Genomic DNA, 27492 nt, shown 5'->3' on the forward strand with positions numbered 1-27492 from the left:
CATGCCATTGAATAAATTTACTTTGTGACATGTATAAATGTGTAGAGTAATATCCTTTGTAGCCCAAACTAGCTTAAAGTATTTACTATCAAGACATGCAAGATGCACACTAATGAAAGCTAACAATGTTGAAGCCAAAATCCCAAAGGATTTTTTGAATAATTACCAAAACCTAAAAGTGATATTTTCTATGTTATCACTTTTTAAAATGGGCCATGCATAAAGGGAGGTGTGCACTTGTCCAAAGTGATTTACTGATGTCTATGTTTGTTCCTCATGCCATTCAATACATTTATTTTGCGACATGTGTAAATGTGCAAGGTAATATTATTTGTATCCAAAAAACTAGCTTTAAGCATCTACTATCAAGATGTACACTAAAGTAACAACATTGAAGCCATAATCCCATGGGTTTTTAACATATTTACCATAACCTAAATATAATGTTTTCTATGCTATCATTTTTAAAAATGTGCCATGCATAAAGGGAAGTTTGCACTGGTCCAAAGATGTATGCACTAACAAACCAATATAATGCAACCAACAACACATGGCCATGTCTTGAGGTTACACAAGATTGTCAAGTCTATAATATTTTTCTACCTAGAATCCTAACTTTTTCTTGGAAAAGGTGAGGGTTCTTTAATGTTATGGTTAGCATTCCATTCTAAATTTGAATAAAAAAGCCTACTTTGGAAGCTTTCCCTTGTATCGATTGGCTAAACAACATTTGGCTAGGAGTGCATGTAAGGGGTTGTGTTTATTGACATTCTGTTAAGTTGAAAAGGAAGTAGTTGCTTTAGAAAAGAATGATAACTAGAGAGAATTGTGGGGAACATAATCCAAGTTTATTATCTTCTAGTTTTATCTAAAAACCTTGCCCTCTTTCTTTGCCAGAAAAACAAAAGATGCATTAACATGTGACCTTAATATAGTTAAAATGTAGAAAGCTAGATTGCCAGTTTGTATGGATGCAGGCATCACCTTTTATAATGTGGCAGTCTATTTGCAATAAATCAAATCGTAATAGATTGTAATGAATTTATTTGAAGGATACTTAAACATTTCTAGTCTTTTTCCTTGAGAGAAAGATATGGAAAAGTGACTTAGCCAGTGACCCTTTGTTCTTGTAATGTAGAACACATGGTGGATGAGCTCAATCAAATGAGTCTTCCTACGTTGTCTTTTTCATCTTTAAAGAATGGCCAACTTTCTTGAGATTCTCTTTTCTTGTTAGAATATGTAATTGTCCTTAGACAAATATTCTGGCTCATTCCAATATATGACAATAAGGGAAACAGGCAAAAGAAACAAATAAGTCTTTTTGGGCTTTTCCTTTTGTCCCAAAGTGCTTAAATTCCGAAATGCGCAATGCATTGTTAGGTTGTTTTCTAATTTGTACACAAGTTAGAGAATTGTTTTTCCTAACATGTCCACACTTAATGAAATCTATGCAACTTATTGATGTTAGGAGATTATACTACTTATAGTTTTGGTTGTAGCAAAGGTATTCACTAAACCACTTACAGCCTTTGTGAACTTGAGAAGTAACTATGTGTATTTGTAGGATCCAAACCTAGTTATAATTTTACATCCAAACATAATACACAACACAATCTCAACATGATGGTACCTATGCATGGTGGGCCTTTACATACAAGAAAGACAAGAATAATGCCTTCACATACATGAAAGACAAGAATGATGAGGCAAATGATATGGGAGACAAACTGGGCAAGTGACAAGATGATTCAGAGGTTTGGAAATAATAATGGGCAACAATGTATTAGTCCTAATTTGAGCTACTGCAGTATTTGTTGAACCATTCCACCATGTCTTTGTATGCTTCCTCAGCACAAGCCACAGCTTCAGCATCGTTGGGATCATAGCGTGTTGAGAAGCCGTGATCGGCCCCCTTGAAGATCTTTACCATGGTCTTGCTACCAATCTGTCATGACAGGATTGTTCAAGCACAAGAATGATGTGTGAAAAAACATTGTACAAGAATTGTGATGTCAGAATAAGTTAGCTGAACTTTGAAGGATTATTCCAAAGGAAAGTCCTCATTTGAATGCTAGATGCAAAGTATATCATTTTGACAAGTGAGTGTAGACACAAACTGTACCGAAGTTCTCATGCGATGTTTTAGACACAAAATTTGTTTGAAATTCTCTGTTACAGACAATGCTACTGTGATATGCTGTGAACTTGTGGATAATTCCACATAGTATCCTTTTTGTTGGCTTTAGCTGAGCCAAGCTGCTGAGTAACTTGCCAGTGCAATGTCTGACTTCAATGGAACTTCATTAGCACCTCAAGCCACCAGGCTTCTGGACACTTCTGACTCTGTGCATGTGCTTGTATATGTGGTCAGATGGATAGACTATTGATGCACAAATTTGTACTGTGCATGTGTGTGTACTATTCATTTGTGTGTGCATGCGCAGCACGTGTGCATATAATTCATATGCTTGTGGGATGCACATGGGGGAAGGAGTGAGAGGAGCTACCTCTGGTAGCTCAGCCAGTGCAGCACCGAATTCCAAGGCCTTCTGTGGTGGTGTTATCTCATCTATTTCAGCTCCTAGTATTGCCAATGGTACCTTTACAGCTGCATCAAAAAGAGCATGCTTAGGAACTGATAAATAGCACATTCTTGTAAACCTTCTATCCAGATTTAGCAAATCCTTGTGAACATTCTATCCAGATTTATTAGCACCTTTAACCTCCTCCATAAGCAGAAAAGAGGGATGAAGCATGACAGCAGCATCAACTGGGTGAGCACCATTGATAAGACTGACTGTGATTTTAGCTGCCAGACAAGATGGAAATACTTTTATAAGCTGTGTCATTTGCCCTTCTTCTATAAGGCAGTAGCTTCAAAAAGAACATGTCATCATCTGATGTTTTGGGAGCTCCTCTGTATATCAATCACTTGTGCAGAAACTCATGAGGCTTTGATCTTACCTCCCCAGCAGTACCCTGCAACTCCTATATTCTGAAATCCTTCACTCTTCAACTTCTCAATCAACACTCCAGCTCTTGCTATTGCTTCAGGCTGAAACACTCCGACCGACAAACTTCAGTGAAAAAGTGAACATGAAAATCATATTATTCATCTGACTGCCTGTACAAATAGTGTTTCTGTTATGATAGATATAGCAAGCTGAAACACGTCTAGTATTGTTGACAATCATGAGCTGTTGTTTGGGGGATGGTGCCTGCATCAGCTGGTCATACTCTCAAGCACATGACATAAATAGCACTACCATATTGTACATACATATGACATAGACACTGCTTGATGAATGGCAACTTGCAAACAGCATGCGCAGGGATGCACGGATGCATGTACATGTCATGAGAAGACATCTGCCAAAAGAAGAAAGTCACGGACATGAATACAGTCCCATAGTATGTAGTGATCAAGTACATACCTGTGAACGTCTGGCTAGGTACACATCAAGGCCTTCATAGGGATTGTCAGGATTAGGAGAGGAGAAAAAATCGTCATCCATGAAATCTGGAAGAACTACATAGTATCCAGCAGCTGCAACCCTGTCTGCGAGGCGCCTGTGAAATACCGAGCAATCTTAATCTAGTTTCTCCCAACAAGTACTTTCACAAGACAGAAATCTCATCTGCTCAATAATCACTTAGAGAATATCAGTATCCAGGCTTGGCTTCTTGACAACCACAAGAGATGATTCAAGCCAATCCAAAAGAGTTCTTACTATGAGGTTACATAGACAATGACAACTTATGAACTGAGCTAATGGTATAAGCAGCTGTCTCTCTCTCTCTCTCTTTGTGATTGGTGAAGTGGATTGAGCCGCAGTATTCTTGATAGGGGCCTTAGCATTAGTGAGTGAGGCTCAGAAATGATGCACAGTGACATGGAACTAGATATGATCTGTAAAGCTCAAAAGGGAGAGAGACCCAGGGCCACTGAGCAGGAAATTATAAGCTCATATTAGAGAGAAAACTCACCTAGTCTGTGGAACTTTCCATCCTGCAAAATGCACACCACAAAAGCACAATCCATGATTAATCAAGAGCATATAGCCTGAAGCAGGGTTACTGTGGATAGGAAAGCATGGGGCTAATCATAACCAAAGCAAATCATGACAACATAACTGCAGTATATATGAAGTGAGGTTATTAAATGTTTTCCTAGAATATAATAACGAGAGTCATGACATAGTCATAATTGGGTGATGATGGCAATTACCATAGATATCAGAGATGAAGAGAATGGCCGAGGAAGCTGAAGGGGAGCCAGTGAGATAGGTTGGCAGGCCAGTCAAGGTGTCTTCCTTGCCAATACACTCGTAGCTGTCAGGAGGTGGAGGAACACAACATTTACCTGCATGCGGACCTGTGGTGGGCATCTTGATTGATTGAGAGAGAGAGAGAGAGAGAGAGAGAGAGAGAGGGCGGGGGGGGGGGGGGGAGTGTCCCAAAGCCAACTGAGATTGTACAAAGGGGATGAAAGGTTCTTATAGACTGATCAGAGATGTTAGTGATGGCTCACGCGACGTCAAGAACAAGAAGAAAGAAAGAAAGAACGCGATGTGGGGGGGGGGGGGAGGAGGAACGGGACGGCACCTCCCCGGGAGGACCCTCCACATGTGGTGTCTGCATCGAGCTGTCAGTATAAAACAATTCATCGTCCTTTCCAACTTAGTAAGTCAATGTAGCTTAGGTAGCCCGGGAAGTCAATGTCATACAAATCCATGTCAATTTCTCTACTTGTTTAGATATGTGCATGCATATCTTCGGGAAGTTCCTATATGTATATCCTCTACATCATGTGCGTTCAAGATTTATTTATAAATATCTTAATTTATGAATTTTTTTAAAATAAAATATAACTCTTTTCTATTCAATTTGTAAATAACCTCTTTACATTACACCCTTTTGTATGTAAAAAATATATAAACATGGTATTTTAAAAATATATTATTTTGAACTCACGTGATGCACACATATATCTATGAGTAACTTACCCAAGATGTACATTAACCTCCTCTTTTTCTTAATGTGAACCTTTTCTTATTTAGTTTTGCATCTCTTCACACTCAAAGGTCCAAAAAGCTTGAAGAGTAAGGCATCCCAGAGTTGCCCAAATGACACACCCCGAAGAGTTAGGTACCCATTATAAGCATTGAACCTTAGGCTCTCCATAACTCACACGCGCACTCTCTCTCTCTCTACTTATTAACGGGTATCACATGGACTCAAGGCCTATTTCTTTCCTTTCTTAAAGCTACCCTTCAACCAAAAATTGACCACGAAATTTCTTATATGTTATTGAAATGTGATGTAAACATCTACATATATAGATAAGACTTTTGGATAAAACGAAATTCATTTAAACCAAATGAACATGTTATCTGACTTGCAAATGTAGTCAACATAGGATTTGACAGGGGGAAGTGCCCTCTAGATTGATAGGAGAAACAACCATTAAAATTTTGGCCCTCTTTTATATGTGTGTGTTTCTCACCTGAAATAAAGAAAAAACATGATGCTAGTGAGGAGGTATGCAACAAAATTTGATTCACAAAGTCATAAAATGGGACTTGACAAGACATTTTGGTATTTTTCAAATCAATGAGTGGATATACAAATCCTTTACCTTCTCCAATCACTTTTTAAAGACACCTTTTGGAATATTCTTTAAGTTGTGATCCAATCTAATACAGAGCTTTTGAGATCTTTTCAAATTATAGGAAAATGTTGCAAACCCTAACTTTGATTCGGATAGAAAAATAACCCATTGCCAAAAATTACCACTTAGAGTAAGTTAAAAAGGGAAGAATATTGTGACTATGCGGTTAAAATTAAGTCCCTTCAAAATGAGTTTTGATGAAATGCACGTCATTAAGAGTCACTTATTTTATGCTAAATTGGACAAGGCTAAGCTCCATGATGTTTATTGGCGAGCACAATATGAGATTAGAAAGTTAAAGCAACCCATGGTTCCTATTATGTAACTACCAATCTAGGTACCATATTATTGAGCTCTCTAAATGTACATGATGTCCATTCCAACAATAAGTTGACTAGCCTCAAACCATGAAAAATGTAAAATAGACTTTTGAGTGCATATTTAGACATGGGAAATAAGAATTTCAACTAGAGATGAGATCATAGAGTATGGTGTCTATGTGCATGTGCTCATGCATGCATGTGCATGTGTGTCTCAATCCCTTGCCCTTTATATAAACATTCATCAAGTCAAATATTGAGGAAGAAGGGGAAAATAAAAACACTCTTAAGTATTCCTTATGTCACATAGGTTTGTTGTCTCTTCATTAGGCCCTATTCACAAGTACATCAATGAGTTGTGGGAGAAATTGAAGTGTCCACAATAGATCTTTAACACCGATAATGACCAACTTAAATAAACATGATAGTGAAATCACACCCAAGGTAGTTTATATTCATTATGTATGGTAAACGTGGAAATTGGATATGTTTGATTATATTTTAAGAGCTTCTCTTGGATGAGTACATCAAATAAGCCAAAACTAAGTAGTGATCTTCCCAAGCATATGCATCGGTATTTTACTTAAGAAAATAACTTGACAAAATTTGCTTGACTATCAAGAAAGGTATGCATATATTTAAGAATGAGTTGAATATAAGGAAACGTAACTACCAACTTCTAACCAAGCACCATTTGTCACTCCCGAACATGTGACACAATCCATTGTATCATCAATAAAGACGAAGCTTTGCAACACTTGTAAGATGATAAGGATCCGAGGAACATGAAAGATGGTGGAATATCATCCACAAAGGCCTAGTTTGGAAGTTGGCATTATTTTAGTTATTGGAAAATAGTTTTAATCACGACATGTGAAAAGGTGTTCCTAGGAATTAGGTCACTTTATACAAACATAGCAAAAAGGTCAATATATGGAAAATAACATAATTTGTCTCCTTGTGTGAATTAGGTCACTTTATATAATCATAATAAAAAGGCTAATAGTTGCACACCAAAAAAATGATATAATGTGTATGTCTGTCTTCTTTCTTTAATTTTGTCCAGATTGTTATGTCCATGGGAAATGAAGCATCTTTCCTCTTAGCGTTAATTGTTGAGACAGACCCCCATGATGGGCTCCACTCAAACCATTGGGTTCCAATCTAAAAACCCTCACTACATTTTCATTTGAAGTTACTTCGGAAAAAGGCAATTGCAACTTGACAATTACTAACAAAGCCATGTGTTCCTCTAAAAAGGAAGCCTATATGTGGCCTCAAAGTGTGCACCCTTGAACTCAAATAATATACTTTTCAAGAAATGTAAAAAAAATTGGTTAATGAGTAAGAGCATATCATGATGTTCAAGGCTATAATTCAAATAAACCAAAAGGTGTTGGTGCATCATTTATTTGGTTGATTGTAGTATGCCAAAGACCAAAGGTATGGCGCTAACTAGTCATTGTAAACCAAAAGGTGTTAGTGCATCAATTATTTGGTTGATTGTAGTATGCCAAAGAGCAAAGGTAGGGCACTAACTAGTCATAATAATACAAATTTTCACTTTATGTTTCATGTATACATGAAGGGCTCTATGTAGTGCTATGGATGTGAGAGAGCAAAGGTAGGGCACTAATTAGACATAATAATACAAATTTTCACTTGTATACATGGTGGCCTATATGTAGTGTTATGGATGAGAGAGAGAGAGAGAGAGAGAGAGTGTGTGTGTGTGTGTGTGTATGTGTGTGTGTGTGTGTGTGTGCACTTGCATATTTGTATGTGTGCATGTGTGTGGCATGTACATTTGGGTGCATATGTACAAAATTTATATGGGTGCATGCATGTCATGTGCTCTACGTGTGTGTTTATCCATACATACTCAAGTGCATGTCATGTGATTGTGTTTGCATGTCTTGTGATGGAAGCAAATTCTTATGCCCATGAAAACTTCGTTTTGCTTTTTGGCAACCATTAGGAAAAAAATGAACTCACAAATGGGCCCTTAAAAATAATATAGTTTAAGATGTCGGTCTTTTGGATTGTCCAATAAGAAGGCTAGATAGATGTTGACATCCATGGAGGGTGAATCTTCTCTCTCCAAATCTTGGGTTTTCTATTAAAAAATGGATAGTGGAGGATTAAAAAAAGGGAGAATGAATAGTACACAAAATTTGAGTTTCTCTCACCTCATATTTCTCCCCTTTTTTTTGGAGAATTTTCAATTTCGGTTTTTTTTCCTCTCACGAAATCAGTTTAACCCAAAAGTTGAGCAACATACCACTTTCCCTCTCTTCTCTATACTCGTGAATTTTCGTCTTCATTGAAGCTCCCTCTGAGAGTAATTAGGGTTTTGAGTGTTCTGCTTACCTCTACACTTTCTTCTCCACGCAGCTCCAAATTTTGGGCAAAACACAAGTGCCCATCTCTCTTTGCATTTTCTATTGTTTGCTATTTTTTCAATAGGGTTTGATGTCATTTCTTACTGTTGTTATTGTTTTATTGTAGAGGTTGTTTGGGGCAGGAGAGACAGAGGTGCTCATCTCTATCTCCTTTCTTTCCCCCCTCTCTCTATGTGTTGTTTCTCTTTTATGTTGTGTTTTCAATAGAATTTGATGTTGGTTCTAATTGTTGTTTTCTTGCAGAGTTTATTTGGGGCAAGAGGCAAAGGTGTTAATCTCTCTCTCTGTTTGGTTTTTTTTTTTTGCTGATATCTTTTCAATACAACACAATGTTAGTTCTAACCCTTTGTTGTTGTTTTGTTGCAAAGATCATTTTGGGTGACATTGCATAAGTGCTTATCTCTCTCTCCCTCTCTCTTTCTCTGTCTATGTTTCCTCTTTTTTACTATTTTTTCAGTATACCTTCATGTAAATACTAACTCTTGCAAAATTGTCTTTTGCAAAGATCTATTTGGGCAAGATTGGATAGGTGCTCATTTCTCTCTCTCTCGTGTACTCACACAAACTCTCTCTTTCTTTCTCTCTGCATTATCCCTTTTCTACTATCTTTACAATAGGGTTTGATGCTAGTTCTAACTTAAGGATCAATTGTTGTTGCAGCACTTAACACAAGGTAGAGCAAAGATTCTGTAGCTCAATTTATAGGTAAATCTACCATATTTTGTGGTGCTAAAATTTATTCATTTAATTAGTGACTTTTATATTTGATGGGATTGATGTTTTCTTATGTCCATCATTTGCAATGGGTTTTGATTAGCAATGATTCAATCTTATCTTCAGCAAATCAGCTTATAGGTAAATTGGCCCTATTTTGTATTGCTTCTATTCATATAGTTATCTAGATATTTTTTGCTAAAAGGAATTCATGCAAGTATTTTTGTTAAAAGGGATTCATGCAGGTGTTTTTTTGTACATGTAGGTATTGTACAAGGTTTAGGTGAAGCATATAATTCTCCATCAACTATTTTGATGTGGTGAGTGATTCCTTTGTGCTAGATGATATGGATTTGCTGGAAATCGATGGTTTAAAAATCCTCTTCTTTATTAGTCCTATGTGTCCATTTGGATCTCCATGCCAATTGGCAATGATCCATAAAACTCTTGTATCATATCATCCATATAACACACAATGTGTTGAGTCTTAGAATATCTTAGGTGTCAATCCAATGTGCCTATTAAGATTTGTATGCCATGTGGCTGTTATCCTTGTAACAACTACTCTATAATATCCACATTTCATACAATGTATTGAGTCAAATCAGACTCCTCTTCATTTAATAAAATTTATTTTGGTGAAATTCTCTAAGTATTCTTGTGCTATTCTTTTCATTATATTTCATGTAAATGGTATGATTAAAGTGATGTCTTGAAATTAAATCTATACTTTGTGTTGATGTATATATCCACATGTGTTTCGATATCGATATTTATGTTTGTTTACAAAAGTGTAAACATCTCTTAATGCCATGTTGATTTGTATGGCATATTGGTGATTATTGGACAGACTTAAAATGCGTATTATTTAGGGGTTAATGCATACTTCTTTACATCTAATGTGTAGGTTATATTGCCTGAGAGAAGAACAAGCATTCTCTTGATAGGAGTACGTAACAGAAAAGATGAAGAAGGGAATTGGATCACTGATACGTATCATTGCTCGTCTTGGGTACATATATATCCAAGTATGAAGGGAGCTTTCAGGGTGAAAGCATCTGCAATTGCAGATGTATCAAAGCACTAGAAGGTTAAAATTTTAGCTCTCAGACAAAGGAATGTTGATTCTCACCTTGTAATAGAGGCGTTTGTACAACATGTATTCATGCAAAAACAAATACACATTGCGTCCACTGTGCCCTTTCAACGAAACATTGCAAACAGTAAGTATTTGCAACGCATTGAGAATGAGAACTTTCATGATACCTATGTAACAACTTGTCTTGTATTTACAGAAGTATACCTTCGGATTGCTATGAGTGGAAAAATGTTGAGAGTTTCACTGGTTCTTTTAAGTGTTACCGCCTTGAAATTGGTAGATTGCTCTTTGAGGGGCGTACAGCTAAGCAACTTGCAGAGGACCTTGTTTTTTTCTATGACTCCAAGTACATATTACCCAAGGGGAGTCGAGAATATGGAACCCTTGAGTCTATGTACATATCGAATCTCAGTAGCATAGAATGGCCATTGTGTAGTAGTGACATTTTGCACATGTGTGGCACAAAAATTTCAGTAGACATATTGAATTCTATGAAGCCAAGCACCGACTCAAAGAATGTACATCTAAGCTGGTTCATACCGATTGCAATTTTTACACACATGTTCAAGGAATGTAAGGGTTTGAGACGTACCAAAAGCACGTATGTCATAAAAAATACACCAGAGGATTATGTAACAAGGATTCTAGGAAAAACTTGGACATAAAAAATAACTCACAGTCTTGACACAGTGGAGTGTCGAGTCACAACAAGGGACATGGCTTTCAGGTAAAAAATTTCTCTCTTAGTTGACTATTATCTTACTTGCTAACTTTCCTTTCCAATTACAGGTACTTTGTTGCATTACAAACTTTATGCCTAGTGTTCAAGTATCATATATGGAGAATGCTCAAGGGTAAACGGTTGTGCCTTGATTAAGACATGCGTGAAAGTGTAGCTGTAGATGTTACTATCATTTGTGAGGGCCGCGAGCCCCAAGTGTTGCAAATGGAGGATGATTGGCCCTTGAGTATAATGCACCAGAAAATTACAATGTTAATGCAGAATTCACCTTTTAGCTCATATTTTAAGCTAGATGGTAGGAAAATTCGAAGCCGAGCTGAGGATACTGTTACTAGCGGAAAGTGTGTGGCTCCACATATTTTAGAAATTATAGAGTCTCCCTAAAAATCCCAACACCACAAGTTGTAATATCCAACACTTGTAAATTTTTGGATTTTTTTGGCCAATAGAATATTGTCGCTTACAAACTTGAAATATTTAAAAATTATGGTATTTATGCAAAATCATACACTTGTTATACACTTTTCACATCAACACATTTACATATGCATGCAGACTTTACAAAGAGTAAAGCCATAACTAAATATCATATGCGAACAACCCTTAATTGTTTAAAACTTAAGGTTTTTAAGGTAGAACTAGTTTAGTTCTTGTTTCATTAAACTTCCTTGTGTGTTCTCATTGGAAAAAGTTATAGCAGATGTTCAAAACTTGTACTATATCTATTCAATACGAGAACAAGGATTAAAATTGTGTATAATGTGTATATAAGGGAAATATTTAGCCACCTGGTCAAAAATCTATTGTATGTATTCCATACCATAGCAAATATAAAAATTATTTGTGATCCCCATAGGGGAAAACATAGTCAAATGATTGAAACCTTTGTTGTATGTATTTCACATGACAAAAACAATAAAAGTTCATTGTGGTCTCCATAGAAAAACATTTAGCCAAATGGTCAAAACTCAAGCCAAATACATACAACAAGGATAAAAGTTCATTGTGATCTTTATGGAAAAAGATTTAGCCAGATTGTCAAAACCTCTATTGCAACTATTTTACACAAGACTTAGGATTAAAATTATTTGTGATATCCACAAGAAAAGATTTAGCCATATGGTCAAAATATGTATTTAACCTAGATGATAGCAAGGATAATAATTGTTTGTGATGTCCATAGAACAAGATTTAGCCAAATGTTCAAAGCCTTTATTGTATGTCAACAAGGATAAATAATCTATGTGATCTCCATTAGAAAATATTTGATCAAATGATCAAAATCTTTATTTCATGTATTCCACATGACAACAAGGATAAATATATTTTATGAGAAACTTTGACCTTGTGCTTAAATGTTGAAATCACAATGACCTCTAAAGAATAGGAGATTTCATTCCCTATGAAACAAAGTTATAAATATTGAGGACATTTTAGAGTCAATTAGAAGCTATTTGAGAAGGAAATATAATTTTAATCATGGTTAAATATTTATAAATCTTATACTACCTACTTGTTGATAATAGTCAAATGTATCATATTACATTTTATTTTTAAGTTATACTATTTTAATCTAAATCATGTTATATTAGTATATCGTACTATGTGCATATTATGGAATATATATATATATACATATATATATATAATTTATTAATAATTAATAATATAATTTAAATATATTAAATAATATATTTTAAGATTATATATATTTAATGTATCTAATATATAATGTGTAATATCATTGAGGATTTTGAAGCCACCTTAGTGATAGTTCGAGAATAGAATCTCTAGCAGGGTAGGATAGAGAATATGTAGGCAAAATCTCTAGCTGTGGAAATAGGGGCAATATCCCAATCATGGGTTCTTAAGGAGGGGCGAGGGGGAAGGAGCTGGTCTAGGAGAAATGCCCCTGGTGAGAGTTTGAGGGCAATGTCTTCCTTGGTGGAGGTTTGGGAGCAATGGACCCAGTCGGGGTTTTGAGATAGCGCCCATTGTAGGGATTTGGGGGCAAAGCTCCCAATGGGGGGTTTGAGCGGTAGGGCTCCTTGGGGAAGGGGGGGGGGGGGGGGGGGGGGGGAGGTATATACGGGGAACACCCCTAGTAGGGGGTTGGGGGTAGTGTCCTTGATGGGGGTTTGGGGGCAATGCCCCTAGCAGGGGTCCGAGGGCAGTGCCCCCGATGGGGGTTTGGGGGCAACGCCCCCAAGGGGGGTCCGGGGGGCAGCGCCCCCTTGTGGGGGTTTGGGAGAAATGCCCCCAGCGGGGGTTTGGGGGCAGCGCCCTCGGTGGGGGTTTGGGGGCAACGCCCCCAACGAGGGGTCCGGGGGGCAGCACCCCCTTGTGGGGATCTGGGAGCGCCCCCAGCAGGGGTTCAGTGGCAGCGCTCCCAATGGGGATTTGGGCGCAATGCCCCCAAGGGGGGGGGGGATCCGGGGAGGGTGCCCCTTTGTGGGGGTCTAGGGGCAACAGCGGGGGTTCGGGGGCAGTGCCCCCTTGTGGGGGTTTGGGGACAACGCCCCCAACAGCAGGGTTCGGGGGCTGCCGGTACACCCCGGCGATATAGCCATTACGTGATTTTTGAAAAAATCGCGACTTGAAATCTTTAATAAAATTAAAAAATAGACGCAAAAATAAGATCTAAATCTACTTGTATTCCGTAACAAGTTATGGTTATTCGAATAGCGTGATACATTAAATGATCCGTTTCATGAGTCGGCCTTTACAACTAATCATGACGTTTTTCAAATGAGTTTCTCTTCCCCTCCCTCTCTCTTCCATGCAACTCTCTAACCTGAGTGTTTTCTCTGTTGCGTTTTTACATTTGCAGGTTTCGCATCTCTGATCCTCTGCGTTTTTATCTCTGCTCTCCTGTCGCCCCTCTCTTGCTGCAGGTGTTGCAGCCCTAATCTTTGGCGGTTCTATCCCCCTCCTCTTCTTTGACTACTCTCCACTATTTCATTTTCTCAAACTGAAACAGATTGTGCAGTGCAAATTTTGGTTCGAATCACGGTATTATGACCAAAACTACCTGTGTCTTCAAATCAGAAATATTGCTCCAAGGCTTCAGCAATTCAACAGGGCAGTGAATGATCGCTAGTCCACACCGTGTCTGCTCTACTTCACGGGTGATTTTTGTTATGTTGGCACACATTACTGACCTACTAATTACAATAGGTTTTCAACTTTTCCCTACTTCATTTCTGATTTTGAGTTAAACTACATTGATTATGACCATTTCAATCCATACAATTACTACAAATCACACTACTACTCTTTTGTATGATTAGTATTGAATAATATTAAGATCAAACACCAAAAGCATTTTCTAAATAAGAATCATGTATTTAAACTAATGCAATATGTATTTCTGTAGCAATGAGATTAGGCACTCACTCTTGAGAATTCAACATCTTCTTCTTCTTCTCGATTGCTTGATTGATCTCTTGGAGCGCTTGTTTTTTTTGTTGTCCAACCACTACCTTGCAAATGATAGCTTCACTCTACGTGAATATTGAAAACATGATTTCTTGCACTGTTGAAAATACTCTTTTTGATGTGAATATGAAATATATGATTTGTGTAATGTTAAAAAAAGTTTCTTAGATGTGAATATGGAATAAATGGTTTATGCAATGCTTTTATCAATGAGTGCTTTCAAAATACTAGCCTTTCTTTCTATTCTATGTGATGCTATATACCTTAAGATTTCGCCTCAAGGCTAAACCTAGCCTTATATTTCTTGTATCCTTCCGTAATATTAGAGCATTTTATCAAGTTCTTATACATCGTATTATACTTTACTATATAGAACTTTCCATTATATTGTATTTTCATAGTAAAAGCATTACCATCAGATTTTATGGTTACACTCTTTATAATTTTGCAATAAGCATATGGCTATACAATACTTATAAATACTGAATATGATTTTGCCATAGGATGTAATTTGATCTTCTAACAACACATATCATGATCTTTCATCAATCTATAGATTAGACCATATGGTCAAAATTTTTCTTGCAATATAAGTACTTTTTGTTATTTTATTCAATACATGACATTTTGCAATTTGGTCAAATGCTTTCTTATATTATCAACCCTTGCTTACTTCCAAAAGAAAAGGCTAGTTCTACTAGAATTCCTTACTTTCTATAATTTGGCAATGTGATCAAATCTTGTCTTGCAACAAACAAACCACTTTTTTAGAATTTGATCCTAAAAAATTAAGACTAAATCTATGGTGGGTTCATTCACACAAATTTTGGGTATGCTAGATTTGGTTGTATAGAAAAATATTCTAAGAAAAACATATTCTATATTATCTCCAAAAAGGAAGACCATGTTCTACTTGGAATTCCTTGATTACCTACAATATTTATAGAAAGTTTCGCCATGTGGTAAAAACTTGTCGTGCAACAAACAAACCACTTTGTTTCTATAAACCATTTCTTTCATTTTAATTTTTCATAACTTCCTATCTATATGTTCATATATAAATATCATATCATTTTGCCACAAATTAGCCACTTTTGCCATTCCATTACAAAATAAAAATTGGCCATATGGTCAAATCTTTCATTTTGTTATCAATGCTAGCATCCAAGAATCCTCCATTATTGTTTTGTTCGGCCATATGATAAAATCTAATGTCATACATCTTGCAAACCATGAGACCACTTTTTCATTCCACTATAAAACAATATTTGGCTATATAGTCAAATCCAATTTCACAGCATGTTGCAACAAATAAATCACTTTCTTCATATGGTTATGAAACTAGATTTGGCCATATGGTTAAAACCAGTTTATAGAAATCGTCTTATCTTGTAGGTTTTTCCATGAGGTCAAATCTCCATCTTTCAAGTATTTTTCACTTTATCTTATATTGATATCTATGGGATTTGCTACATAGCCATATTTGTTTATATGTGAATCTCATATCACAATAAACCGCATCCTCTCATTAACTAGCCTTTAAAAACCCTATGGTAAAAAACCATGGCAAGTTTCTAATCTTATAGATAAGTCTTATGACTAAATAGGATTTGACCACATGGCTAAAACCAATGACAATGTTTCTACAATATAGCTCCTTTCAAGGGAAACTTTCATGTGCACTAATTAAAATGTTAACTTTGGGCCAAATGGAATCGTGAGATTGCTACATAACCAATTGATATATAGGTGGATCTCATATTGGACTAAATCTCATTCTTTGATTAAATAGTATTTGACCACATGGCCAAAAATCTTAGCAAAGTTCCTAGAGTATGATCCTTGCATAGGAAACTTACATGGAGAAGAAATCCAATGCTAACTTAGGGACAAAATCATCCATGACATTTTCTACATAACCACAATGACTTTTCACTATATCTCATACCACACTCACTCTCAACATTTCATTATCATCTGACCATTTGGTTAAGCCCATGGTCAAGTCTCAGTATTAATAGAATTTGATCTTCTCACCGAAGTCCATGGCAAAGTTTTTACTATATGACTCTTGCAAGAGAAACATAAATAATGCTAACTTAGGGCCAGGATAATCCATGAGATTTGATACATAAGCACACACATTTATGGTTGGATCTCATACCACACTTAATCTCAAATTTCAATATTTCATTTTATGGAAGAGTCCCTTTGAAGTACATTTGTCTTGTACTTCGTAAAATCTTGTGTTGTGTTTTTAGTTTTCAACTTAGAAATCTTATACATTTATTTGGGTTTTGAGAATTTTGAATATTTTTAAATCCACTTTTGTGTGACAACTTTTTCTCTTTGTAGAACTATTCAATGGCAAAGAAAGATAGCACATCCAAAAAGGAGACCCAAACCATTGATGGAGTTAGTGGTGATTTTGTGTATCCATGGTATGTGGATGTTTATGATAGTCAAGGAAAAAGGGCTAACAATGTTCTCTTATTCACTTTAAAGAGTGATACTGCATGTTTTCAACAAGATGGTGTCATAGAGAATATAATAGATGGATGTGCTGAAAAAGAGGGAATACCATGTAATCTTGTTAAGATCAAGGGGAAAAATGTAGTATACAAACTTGATCCTTTGTCATTTCACTTTGCCCGTAATAAAGAGGACGAAGAATACTCTTTGAAAACAATGGGATGGACCTTATTTGAGGAGGTAAAGGGCACAGAAGACATTATATTAGCATTCCAAGCTGTTCAAAATAGTGAGCTACTTTTCCTATCAAGAAAAGGTGATCGCCCCAACAAAAGAATGAAGCTCCAAGATAAACAAATAGACTTGAGATCTTCACCAAGAAGAAAATAATTCATGGAATCCCACAAGCTCAAAGTCAAAACCACCTCAACAAAGTTCATTGTCTCAAGCTCTTTTTGTTAGTATGGCTGCTAACACTACTAAAAATGATGCCACTTTACCTTCCATACTAAAAGTTACATCTGCAAAGCCAATAATTTCTCTCGAGATCAAGGGAGTAGAAAGAACATTCAATTTTCCTGAAATAGTTAAGAAGAAGGGAAAGAAAGAAGAATCAAGATTTCACATGTTTGAAAAATTCTTTCCATTTGGTCCAACAACACAATTTCCTATTCTTGTTGTTGATAGGTGTTATGAGGCACCTCCTTTGTATGCTTATAGGTCATTATGTTGGGATTATGTAGAGAAGCTAACCACGTCTTTCATAAAGAATCCCATGAATCCAGCAACAGCAGCATATCTTATGCATTTTGTACAAGACAACAATGAGAAGAGACCCATGCATCGTGATGAGGTGGATGCTAATAAGTTGGACACTTATAGTTATTGGATTATATCGGGACTTCACTCAATTCATGCAGCAAAGATATATATTCAGAGTAATACTACATGTTGTCTAGCAACCAAGCATTTATACACCACAAGAAATGCTAAAATATTAGTTGATTGTCCTACGGAAATGTGCATTGAGCTTTCACGAATGAAAATATGGAATCACATAATGTTATGAAGAATGCCCCTTATATTGAGCAACTTCAACAATTAAGAGATCAATGGCTAGCATTTGGTTCTCCACCAAAACCCCAATAAGGGATTTCTAAGACAAGCTCTCAAAGAGTACCATGGCAGGTAATCACATATAAGCTTACATTCTCTTTTTGTGAAGATTAGTGTGATGCTCTTTCTTTTGTTCTATGCTCACTATTTTGATATTTTTTTTGCAAAGATTTGTGGCATACATTGGAGAAAATTATGCATCTAGAGATTGCCATATGATTATTAGCTCCCAAGAAATATTTGATAGTTGGATCAAAATCATGAAGAGATACTCCAGAGGTGAACTTATATCCCAAGAGGAGAGTTCGAGAAAAAAGGGAAGGCAACCTTCTCCTGCTACATTTCATTGCCTTATGGGTTTAAAGGATGGAGGCATCCTTACACTACAAGAGGAGATCAATGAAGGTCATATCCTTTTTCTTAGAAACAAATGGGATAAGGAAGATATGATTGACATGGAAACAAGGGCTAAGCAAATCAAGCAAGATAGGGTCCTAAAGGAGGAATTAGTCACTCTTTTCAATGCTTCAGTTCCAGAAAGTAGCGCTATGATGAAGACTTGGGAAGAGCTTGTTGATGATTATGATATCAATGATGAAGTCTACACAAAGATTTTAGGCATTTGCAATGATTGGGTATCAAAGAAGCTCACACATGGGGCTGATGCAGGGTCCCTACCAAATGGAGCAAAAGATATTGTGAACTTCCTAATTGGAAAAAAGAAAAATCTTCTTCAATCCTCCACTACTTCCCCTTGGCATGTATATGTTGTCGGATGCAATCTAGAAACCTTTGATCTTATACATAATGTTTACAGAGATCCAATTACCATTGGGATTGTTGTTCTAGAATATGCAGCACATGGGATTGAGGGAATGAAATGGGACTCTATAAAGTTTGGAAAGGTTGTATCCACTCTACTACAAATGGCATGTGAACCTAAACAATTCATGTTGTTCTCATTTCTTGATCGAAAGCAAATGGCAGCTTTGGAAAATGCTCTTGAAAGCATTTCTTGCAAGTATCGCATGCTAGTTGGTAGTGTTAACTTCCTACCAATGGATAGAAGGTTTGCTTTTGGATCTATAGATTCTTTTGTGGTTTTGACATTAGTGACCATGGAGAAAAGCTTCATCAAATTTGAGTGATATATAAACAATGTCAACAAGCCTTCCATTTTGGACTTTGAAGGCTTGGACAAGGAGTGCAATGATGAAGATCTTGAAGAAGAACAAAGGATTGAAAAGGTCGATTTGAGAAAAAAAATGAAAGTTATGGAAACTACAATCAAAGCATTCAATGATGCTCATGAGGTTGTATTTGATGTATATGCAAGTGGACATGCATCTAAGGTGGCATTGGTAAATCATATGAAGACTATTGCAGTGGTTTGCAACACTCAAGAGCAAAGAGAGGTTGAAGCACAATTGTGGAGGGTCCATGAGAGTGCCAAACAAAATTCAAACTCCCAAGAGATTCCTCCTACTGAAGTTCAAGTTCTTGAAGTACCACCCAAGGGCATAGAAGAATCAAGCCAAGATATAGCAAGTCTAATTATAAAAGAGAAATTAAAGGCTACTTCAGGTGTTTAAACTCCGTTCCTTCTCCTTTCATCAAGGAAGACACATTGATTCCATTAGCATTTACAATATTTTCTTTCTTTGATGATATTAATTAAAGAAACTATGTCTTTAGTTTTTTACTTTTTTACAAAAGGCACCAAGCATGTTTGATTTAAAGAATCTATTTAAGTAAATATTTTACCAAATTAGTATTAAAAAGCTCATTAAAATTTATGATACTTTGTAAGGATAACTGTTTAATTGTAATCTAGTGTGTAAGAATACTAATCATAATGAAAAGTTTGAGCTAGCTATGCAAAATTTACTTAAGTCTATTTTAGATCTTATTTCAATTAAACTCTTATATGTGTTGTGTTATGATCTTGTCATGTTAGTTTTGGTTAGATTTGTCCACATGGTCAAATCTCCTATCTCTTATAGCCTCTTTTATTGCATCACTAGCGTATGTCTATGCATGTACCTTAGGATAAGAGAGCCAACAATATATTGCACACCCCAAAAAAGATTCATTGCACCTCCTAACAAAGGAGTTTTACCTCAGTAGTAAATATTGCAACAAAGATTTCTCTCCAATGTATCTTTTGAGATGTGTATATGGAATATTAAGGTAAAATCCTTGTTACAATTCGTGAGTTTAAATATCTATGGGATATAACTAGTTCAAAAATAGAATGGTTAGTCCTTAAGAAGAAACTATGAAAACTCATCCAAATAGAGGATAACTTATCTCAATTAAATTATCATGTGTCACTTATATGTGACATAGTTTTGGTCACATGGTCAAAAGTATCATGTTTAAATTTTCTTTTAATAATTAGGACTAATAAGCAGATTCTTTGTACATGCCATTTTGAAGGCCTTTTTAGAAACTGAGTATGTTAAATATTATGACGATAATATAATTTGTGCAACTAATTACAATAATCTATTGTTAGTATCTCAAGTATACTTATAATTAGCAATAAAAAGTAGGTATGGAAAAATGACTTTATTAGAATAGATTTTACTTCAAAGAAATCATCATATATATTTTTTTCACCTCATGATATTACTCTTGGTTAGATTTGACCACATGGTCAAATGTCTCTTTTCTTAAGGCATCATTTATTAAGTATGTACCTATGTATGTATTTATCAATGTGAAGTTAAATTGCTTTAGTATTCTATGCCAGTTTATAGCTCAAAATTATGTAGAATGATGAGGAAGTAAATGAATCTAATGTGCTTCTTTTTCTTCTTTGTAACTTCAACTAAGACATCTATGGTTGGATATTTAACATATTTAACAACAATAGAGCATGATGATGTGATTGATGTTTCCTTGATAAGAAATGCAATACAATTATGTATAATACCTGATCTCAATGGCCTTCTTTTACAACGATGCTTTGCTAAGTCTAAAAGGTTTCAAAGCTTTCAAATGGGAAAGCAATGGCTTGTTCTTCGACCACGATGTATGGAGTTTCTTGAAGCCTTATTTGCAAGATTCCAAGTGGGAGTTTGGTCAACAGCTTTACATAAGAATGTCATGGTAGTTATTAAGTGCTTGGAGATCCATGCAAAAATGAAGTATTGTTTCTTCATGATTTGGGGCCAAGAACAATGTCATAGACATTGACTCAAAATCATATATAGGCCAGATAAGATCGGAGTAGAAGCAATGTTCAAGCCTCTAAAGTATGTATGGGATCAATATGGAGATGTTTGTCAGTATACCAAGACTATTCTCATAGATGAACGTCCTTACAAAGGATGTCCAAATCCTGTTGAGAATTGCATTTTATCCAAAAACATTTGAAACTTCTACCATACTTGAGTCGCTTAAGAAAATACCATGATGCACATGAATTCATCAAGTTTGATCGATATGGACAGGATCCAGTTCAATATGGACATGAATTGTATGCTCAATTCAAGGTTATCATTGATGAATGGACTAGAGCAGAGAATGATGGTATTTCATCTTCATCATCAGCACCGCACGAGACCATGATTGATAAAGATGGTATATATGTTCAACCTTCAATTACTTCTTGCTTCAAGAGACCATATATTATACAAACATCCTCAACAAATGCCTCATGTCATCTGTCTCTTACATTGAACAGTTCACAATTATCCATGTTGAAGCAGACTCCTTTAATCTCTACTCTGAAAGATATGGAAGCAATGCAACTTGCTCATGAGTTAAGATATGACAAACATTTCATAAATGGTAGTGCAGCTAAATGTTTTATACAAAATCTATAAAATTTGTATTTTTCCAATATACATGATGTAACAAGAAGGTACTGACTCTATATGGACTAATTTTGACTTTCATAATAAATATATCCCTTACATTAAAGGCTTTTGCATGGCTATGAAATATATGCTTGTTAGAAATTTAAAGTGTTTTATGTAGTTACCTTGGTGTTTCTAAACATCACCAATATCAATGAGAGAATCTACTTGATGTTTTTTATTCTTTCAATAACATTAGTTAATTGTGTTGAAATTTCTTATAAAGTGGTTTAAATCCTATTTAGTACTTTATGACTGTCTACTATACAAACATACTCAACAAATGCCTCACATCGTCTATCACTTACATTGAAAAACTCACAATTATCCATGTTGAAGTAGACTCCTTTAGTCTCTACTTTGAAAGATATGAAAGCAATGCAACGTGCTCATGAGTTAGGATATCACAAACATTTTATAAATGGTAGTGCAGCTAAATGTTTTATACAAAATCTATAAAATTTATATTTTTCCAATATACATGATGTAATAAGAAGGCGTTGACTCTATATGGACTAATTTTGACTTTCATAATAAATGTATCCCTTACATTAAAGGCTTTTGTATGGCTATAAAATATATGCTTGTTAGAAATTTAAAGTGTTTTGTGTAGTTACCTTTGTGTTTCTAAACATCATCAATATCAATGAGAGAATCTACTTGATGTTTTTTATTCTTTCAATAACATTAGTTAATTGTGTTGAAATTTCTTATAAAGTGGTTTAAATCATATTTTGTACTTTATGACCGTCTACTATATAGATATACTCAACAAATGCCTCACATCCTCTACATTGAACAACTCACAATTATCCATGTTGAAGCAAACTCCTTTAGTCTCTACTTTGAAAGATATGGAAGCGATGCAACTTGCTCATGAATTAGGATATCACAAACATTTCATAAATGGTAGTGCAGCTATCTACAAAAGTTGTATTTTTCCAATATACATGATGCAACAAGACAGTGACTCTATATGGACTAATTTTGACTTCCATAGTAAATATATCCCTTACCTTAAGGGCTTTTGCATGGCTATGAAATATATGCTTGTTGAAAATTTAAAGTGTTTTATGTAGTTACCTTGGTATTTTTAAACGCCACCAATATCAATGAGAGAATCTACTTAATATTTTTTATTCTTTCAATAACATTAGTTAATTGTGTTGAAATTTCTTATAAAGTGGTTTAAATCTTATTTTGTACTTTATGACCGTCTACTATACAGACATACTCAACAAATGCCTCACATCGTCTATCACTTACATTAAACAACTTACAATTATCCATGTTGAAGTAGACTCCTTTAGTCTCTACTTTGAAAGATATGGTAGCAATGCAACTTGCTCATGAGTCAGGATATCACAAACATTTCATAAGTGGTAGTGCAGCTATCTACAAAAGTTGTATTTTTTCAATATAAATGATGCAACAAGACAGTGACTCTATATGGACTAATTTTGACTTCCATAGTAAATATATCCCTTACATTAAGGGCTTTTGCATGGCTATGAAATATATGATTATTAAAAATTTAAAGTGTTTTATATAATTACCTTGGTGTTTTTAAACACCACCAATATCAATGAGAGAATCTACTTAATGTTTTTTATACTTTCAATAACATTAGTTAATTGTGTTGAAATTTCTTATAAAGTGGTTTAAGTCCAATTTTGCACTTTATTTCTTACCTAAAAAATAAGTCTTAATTGATAATAAAATTTATGTCTATTTCTTTGGAAACACAAACCATTGGGTCAAAGGTTAAATCTTGTCTTAGAAAAATCATAAACTTCTAGCTTGGTATATAAATCTTCATTTTATGATATGAAAGTTCATTTAGTTAGTCAAAGTGTGAAGCTAGTTGATTTTGGCCAAAGCCAATATCCATCTTGTCCATATATTGTCAAGATAGATAGAAATTTTGAAAAAAAGATATTTATATATCATGCATATACATACAAAATATGTAAATGGGGTGAGAAATTATTTGACATACTTGTGTCTATTGGTTTACACAAAAAAAGAACCATCACATCATAGGTTATCCAAACTTATTACTATATGGTATTAGATCAAGTTATTAAACCACACCTAGTTAGTGGTGACTCTTTTAAGGTCCTCGTTCATGAAACTTATACATGTCACTTTAAATGATGCTATATCTAAAAGAAAAAGCTCGTATTATAATATCTTCAAATCCATAACATTATACATTTTGGCCATGATAACATATTTTCAAACAATGTTTAAGACTCTTGTATTCTAAATTCTCTCTCCACTCCATCAAACCTTTGTGTTCCTACATTAAACTTGAAAATTTCCTAGGTATATACTAGTTATGTCTCCTTGATGTTTCCACCACCATACAACATCATATTTTGTTAGTATGCTAGAAAAGATAGAGGTGAAATCCAAATCGCGTAACAGCCACATAGCTTGCATTCATCATTTAAGCTCTCAAGATGTGTGATCTCATATTTGTAACATACAAAGTGCCCTTTAAAGATAAACATAAACATAGTGCTCTCTTTTATTCACAAAAGTAAGACATTCATTCAAAGTGGGACTTGGAAAATTCCTAGAATCTCTAATATGGTGTTTCATCCATAATTGCTTCTTCTTGCCAGTCCTTTATCTCTTTCAAGGAGAGCCCAATTATATAGCAAATTCAAGTCATCAACCTTAGTCCACTTCCAATGTCAGTCTTTCAAAAGCTCTTCAAGTAGTTTTGGGTTTTTACTAGAGTCATCATGTAGCTTCTCTTTCAAGAGGTATAAGATATTCAACAATTCCAACTTGCTTGTAGGCACATGGTAGGACATGCTAAGGGTTGTCTTGGTCTGTGGCACCATCATGTAGATTGGAACCAAAGGTGGTGTTTGGTCTAAGTCTTTCTCTACATTATTGGTTGCATCAATTACTTGCTTATAATTGTTCTCATCCTTCAAGAAGGGCAAGTCAATAGTAGCAAGTATATACACCTAATCTCACTCTGTTGAGATATTTGCAATCACACCTACTTTAGTCCCTTTGTATAGGATAGCTAGGCTAGGAAGATGCAGTCCATTCTATGAAGAGAGATAAAATCCCATATGCACAGTGGATGTTAAGTGCTACCAAAGAACTCTATATAGTGATGTACTTGAACTATCACTTTCATATGATGATAATGCAATATTACTTGTCTCTTCTGTCAAGTGTCTGTGTCATTGTTATCCATACACAAGATTGTGTTTATGAGTTCAAGTCTCAATCTTGAAACCTAATTCACTTGTGTAACAGTTGTCTACATTGTCATGTCAACATGAGTTGTGTCTTTATCTTCCATCCTCCATAGCTTCTGCCTTTGCCATGCTTTAGATCCCGCATCTATTACATGATATCAGAGCGCAATCGGGCATGGCACTGCTCCTCCAGCTCCACTGTACTCTCATCTAGCTCAGTTTAAGCTCAGTCTAGCTCAGGCTAAGTCCAGGAGCTCATCTTCTACTCCTTCTCCATTTGACCTTGTGGCAGCCATAGCCAGCAACACCCTGTCAACTTGAAGCTCCTGGATCTCTCTCCACAGGTCATATCTGAACCCGCTCTCTTCTGGACATTTGTTCCTTGACTCCCAAGGCTTCTCTATATCACTTAAGAGATTGACATTGGCCACTCCATAGCTTAGCATTGCTCAAATTGTCAGTCACTGCCATAGCCTAAATATGTGACCTGCAGGACATGCCTTGATTGGAGTCCCTAGATCTCCCAACACAAAGCATATCTCCTCTTGCTTCCTTCTAAGGAATCATTCCTTACATCAGGGCGCTTCATTGTGGCATAACACAGCATGACATTGATTATCCTCTGCTCCAACATTTACGAAATTGCGAGGACTTGGCTGAACTGCGCCTGCTGACGATCGAGCTACTGTCGCCATCGCTATAGGCCGCGATCTGGACGAGGATCATAGGGCTTTGATAGGCCTTGAAAAGAGCTACATTTCCATTAAAAAAGTTTTGAAAATGACCAAGCATAGCTCCTATAATCAGCAAAAAACTAGGCCCCTATCATGAAACCCACTACAAGGATTTGAGCTTATAGCGATGGCAGGTAGCGGCGTCGCTATTTGCGTCGCCGCGATACCGACGCAAATAGTGACGGTATTTGCGTCGGTATTTGCATCGGTATACCGATGCAAATAGCGATGGTCGACAGGGAAAAAAAACGGGCCGAACCGAGCGCGGCTTTATTTCGTGTTTTTGCGTTTTGTGTTTTGAGAACGAGAGCGAGGGAGAGAGCTACCGTCGTGAGAGAAAGAGAGGAAGAAGACTTGTCGCCGCCGCCGTTGTTCGCGAAGGAGAGGAGGAGCCTTCATCGCAAAGACGAGCCGCCCCACACTCACCATATCTCATCGGTGAGTCTCCCTCTCTCCTTCTTTTGCTTGTTTAAGGTTTAAATCACTTTCTCTTTTGCTTGTTTAGGAGAGGAAATGAGAGAGAAAGAGAGGGAGAGGGAGAGGAAGGGGAGGAAATGAGAGAGGGAGAGAAAGAGAAAGAGAGGGAGAGGGAGAGGGAGAGGGAGAGGGAGGGAGAGTGCATTCTCTCTCTCCCTCTCCCTTTTTCTTGTTTAAGGTTTAAATCACTTTCTCTTTTGCTTATTTAGGAGAGGAAATGAGAGAGAAAGAGAGGGAGAGGGAGAGAGAGGGAGAGGGAGGGAGAGTGCATTCTCTCTCTCCCTCTCCCTTTTGCTTGTTTAAGGTTTAAATCACTTTCTATTTTGCTTATTTAGGAGAGGAAATGAGAGAGAAAGAGAGGGAGAGGGAGAGGGAGAGGGAGGGAGAGGGAGAGAAGGAGAAAGAGAGGGAGAGAAAGAGAAAGAGAGGGAGGAAATGAGAGAGGGAGAGAAAGAGAAAGAGAGAGAGAGGGAGGGAGAGTGCATTCTCTCACTTCCTCTCCCTTTTGCTTTTGGAGAGTGTTAGGATATATTGCGAGAGGGAGAGGAAATGCGAGAGAAAGAGAGGGAAAGGGAGAGGGAGGGAGAGAAAGAGAGAGAGAGAGGGAGAAAGAGAAAGGGAAAGAGAGGGAGAGGGAGAGGGAGGGAGAGTGCATTTTCTCTCTCCCTCTCCCTTTTGCTTTTGGAGAGTGTTAGGATATATTGTGAGAGGGAGAGGAAATGAGAGAGAAAGAGAGGGAGAGGGAGAGAGAGGGAGAGAAAGAGAAAGAGATGTATACTCAAATGGATAGCTTTATGGAGATGTATGTCTACTCAAATGGATAGCTTTTGTCTACTCAAGCTGTAGTCCACCTGTGTGTGTATATATTGAAATGATAACATATCCATGATTATGGTAATGGTATGCACTTTGATTTTTTTATGGGTACCATTACATCGACTCCTTAAGAGGGCTAAAAATTAGTCATACACTTTATAAAGTCTAATTAGGAGATTTAAGATGCACGATAATAGACTTATCGATAATGGTATGCAATGTGCTTTGCCATGGGCCACGTACATTGGTGACTCTTTAAGATGGCTTAAAATTGGTCATATCCTTCATAATGTCCAAGTAGGAGATCTAATTGTGATATGCATAATTCATTGTTTTTGTATTAACTTTATAGGCATAACAAATTAGTAATCATGCCAACTAGTCAACGGAAGGAC

The 27492-nt window shown here is 36.1% G+C and overlaps 1 protein-coding gene across 1 annotated transcript; it reads right to left on the reverse strand.

The window, feature by feature from the left end:
* Nucleotides 1-1540: 1540 nt before the first annotated feature.
* On the reverse strand, nt 1541-4444 carry LOC148041264 (hydrolase pyvD-like). The gene is made up of 7 exons (XM_087678788.1): nt 4232-4444; nt 3991-4012; nt 3438-3573; nt 2968-3058; nt 2720-2812; nt 2511-2611; nt 1541-1948 (listed from the first exon to the last, which is right to left on the reverse strand). The coding sequence occupies exons 1-7, from the start codon at nt 4389-4391 to the stop codon at nt 1793-1795; spliced, it is 759 nt and encodes a 252-aa protein (XP_087534914.1). The 5' UTR covers nt 4392-4444; the 3' UTR covers nt 1541-1792.
* Between the last annotated feature and the right edge of the window lie 23048 nt (nt 4445-27492).

Source organism: Lygodium microphyllum, chromosome 1 (assembly GCF_053477565.2).
Source record: "Lygodium microphyllum isolate KBCC chromosome 1, Lygodium_microphyllum_v1.1.10, whole genome shotgun sequence".
Lineage (NCBI taxonomy): Eukaryota > Viridiplantae > Streptophyta > Polypodiopsida > Schizaeales > Lygodiaceae > Lygodium > Lygodium microphyllum.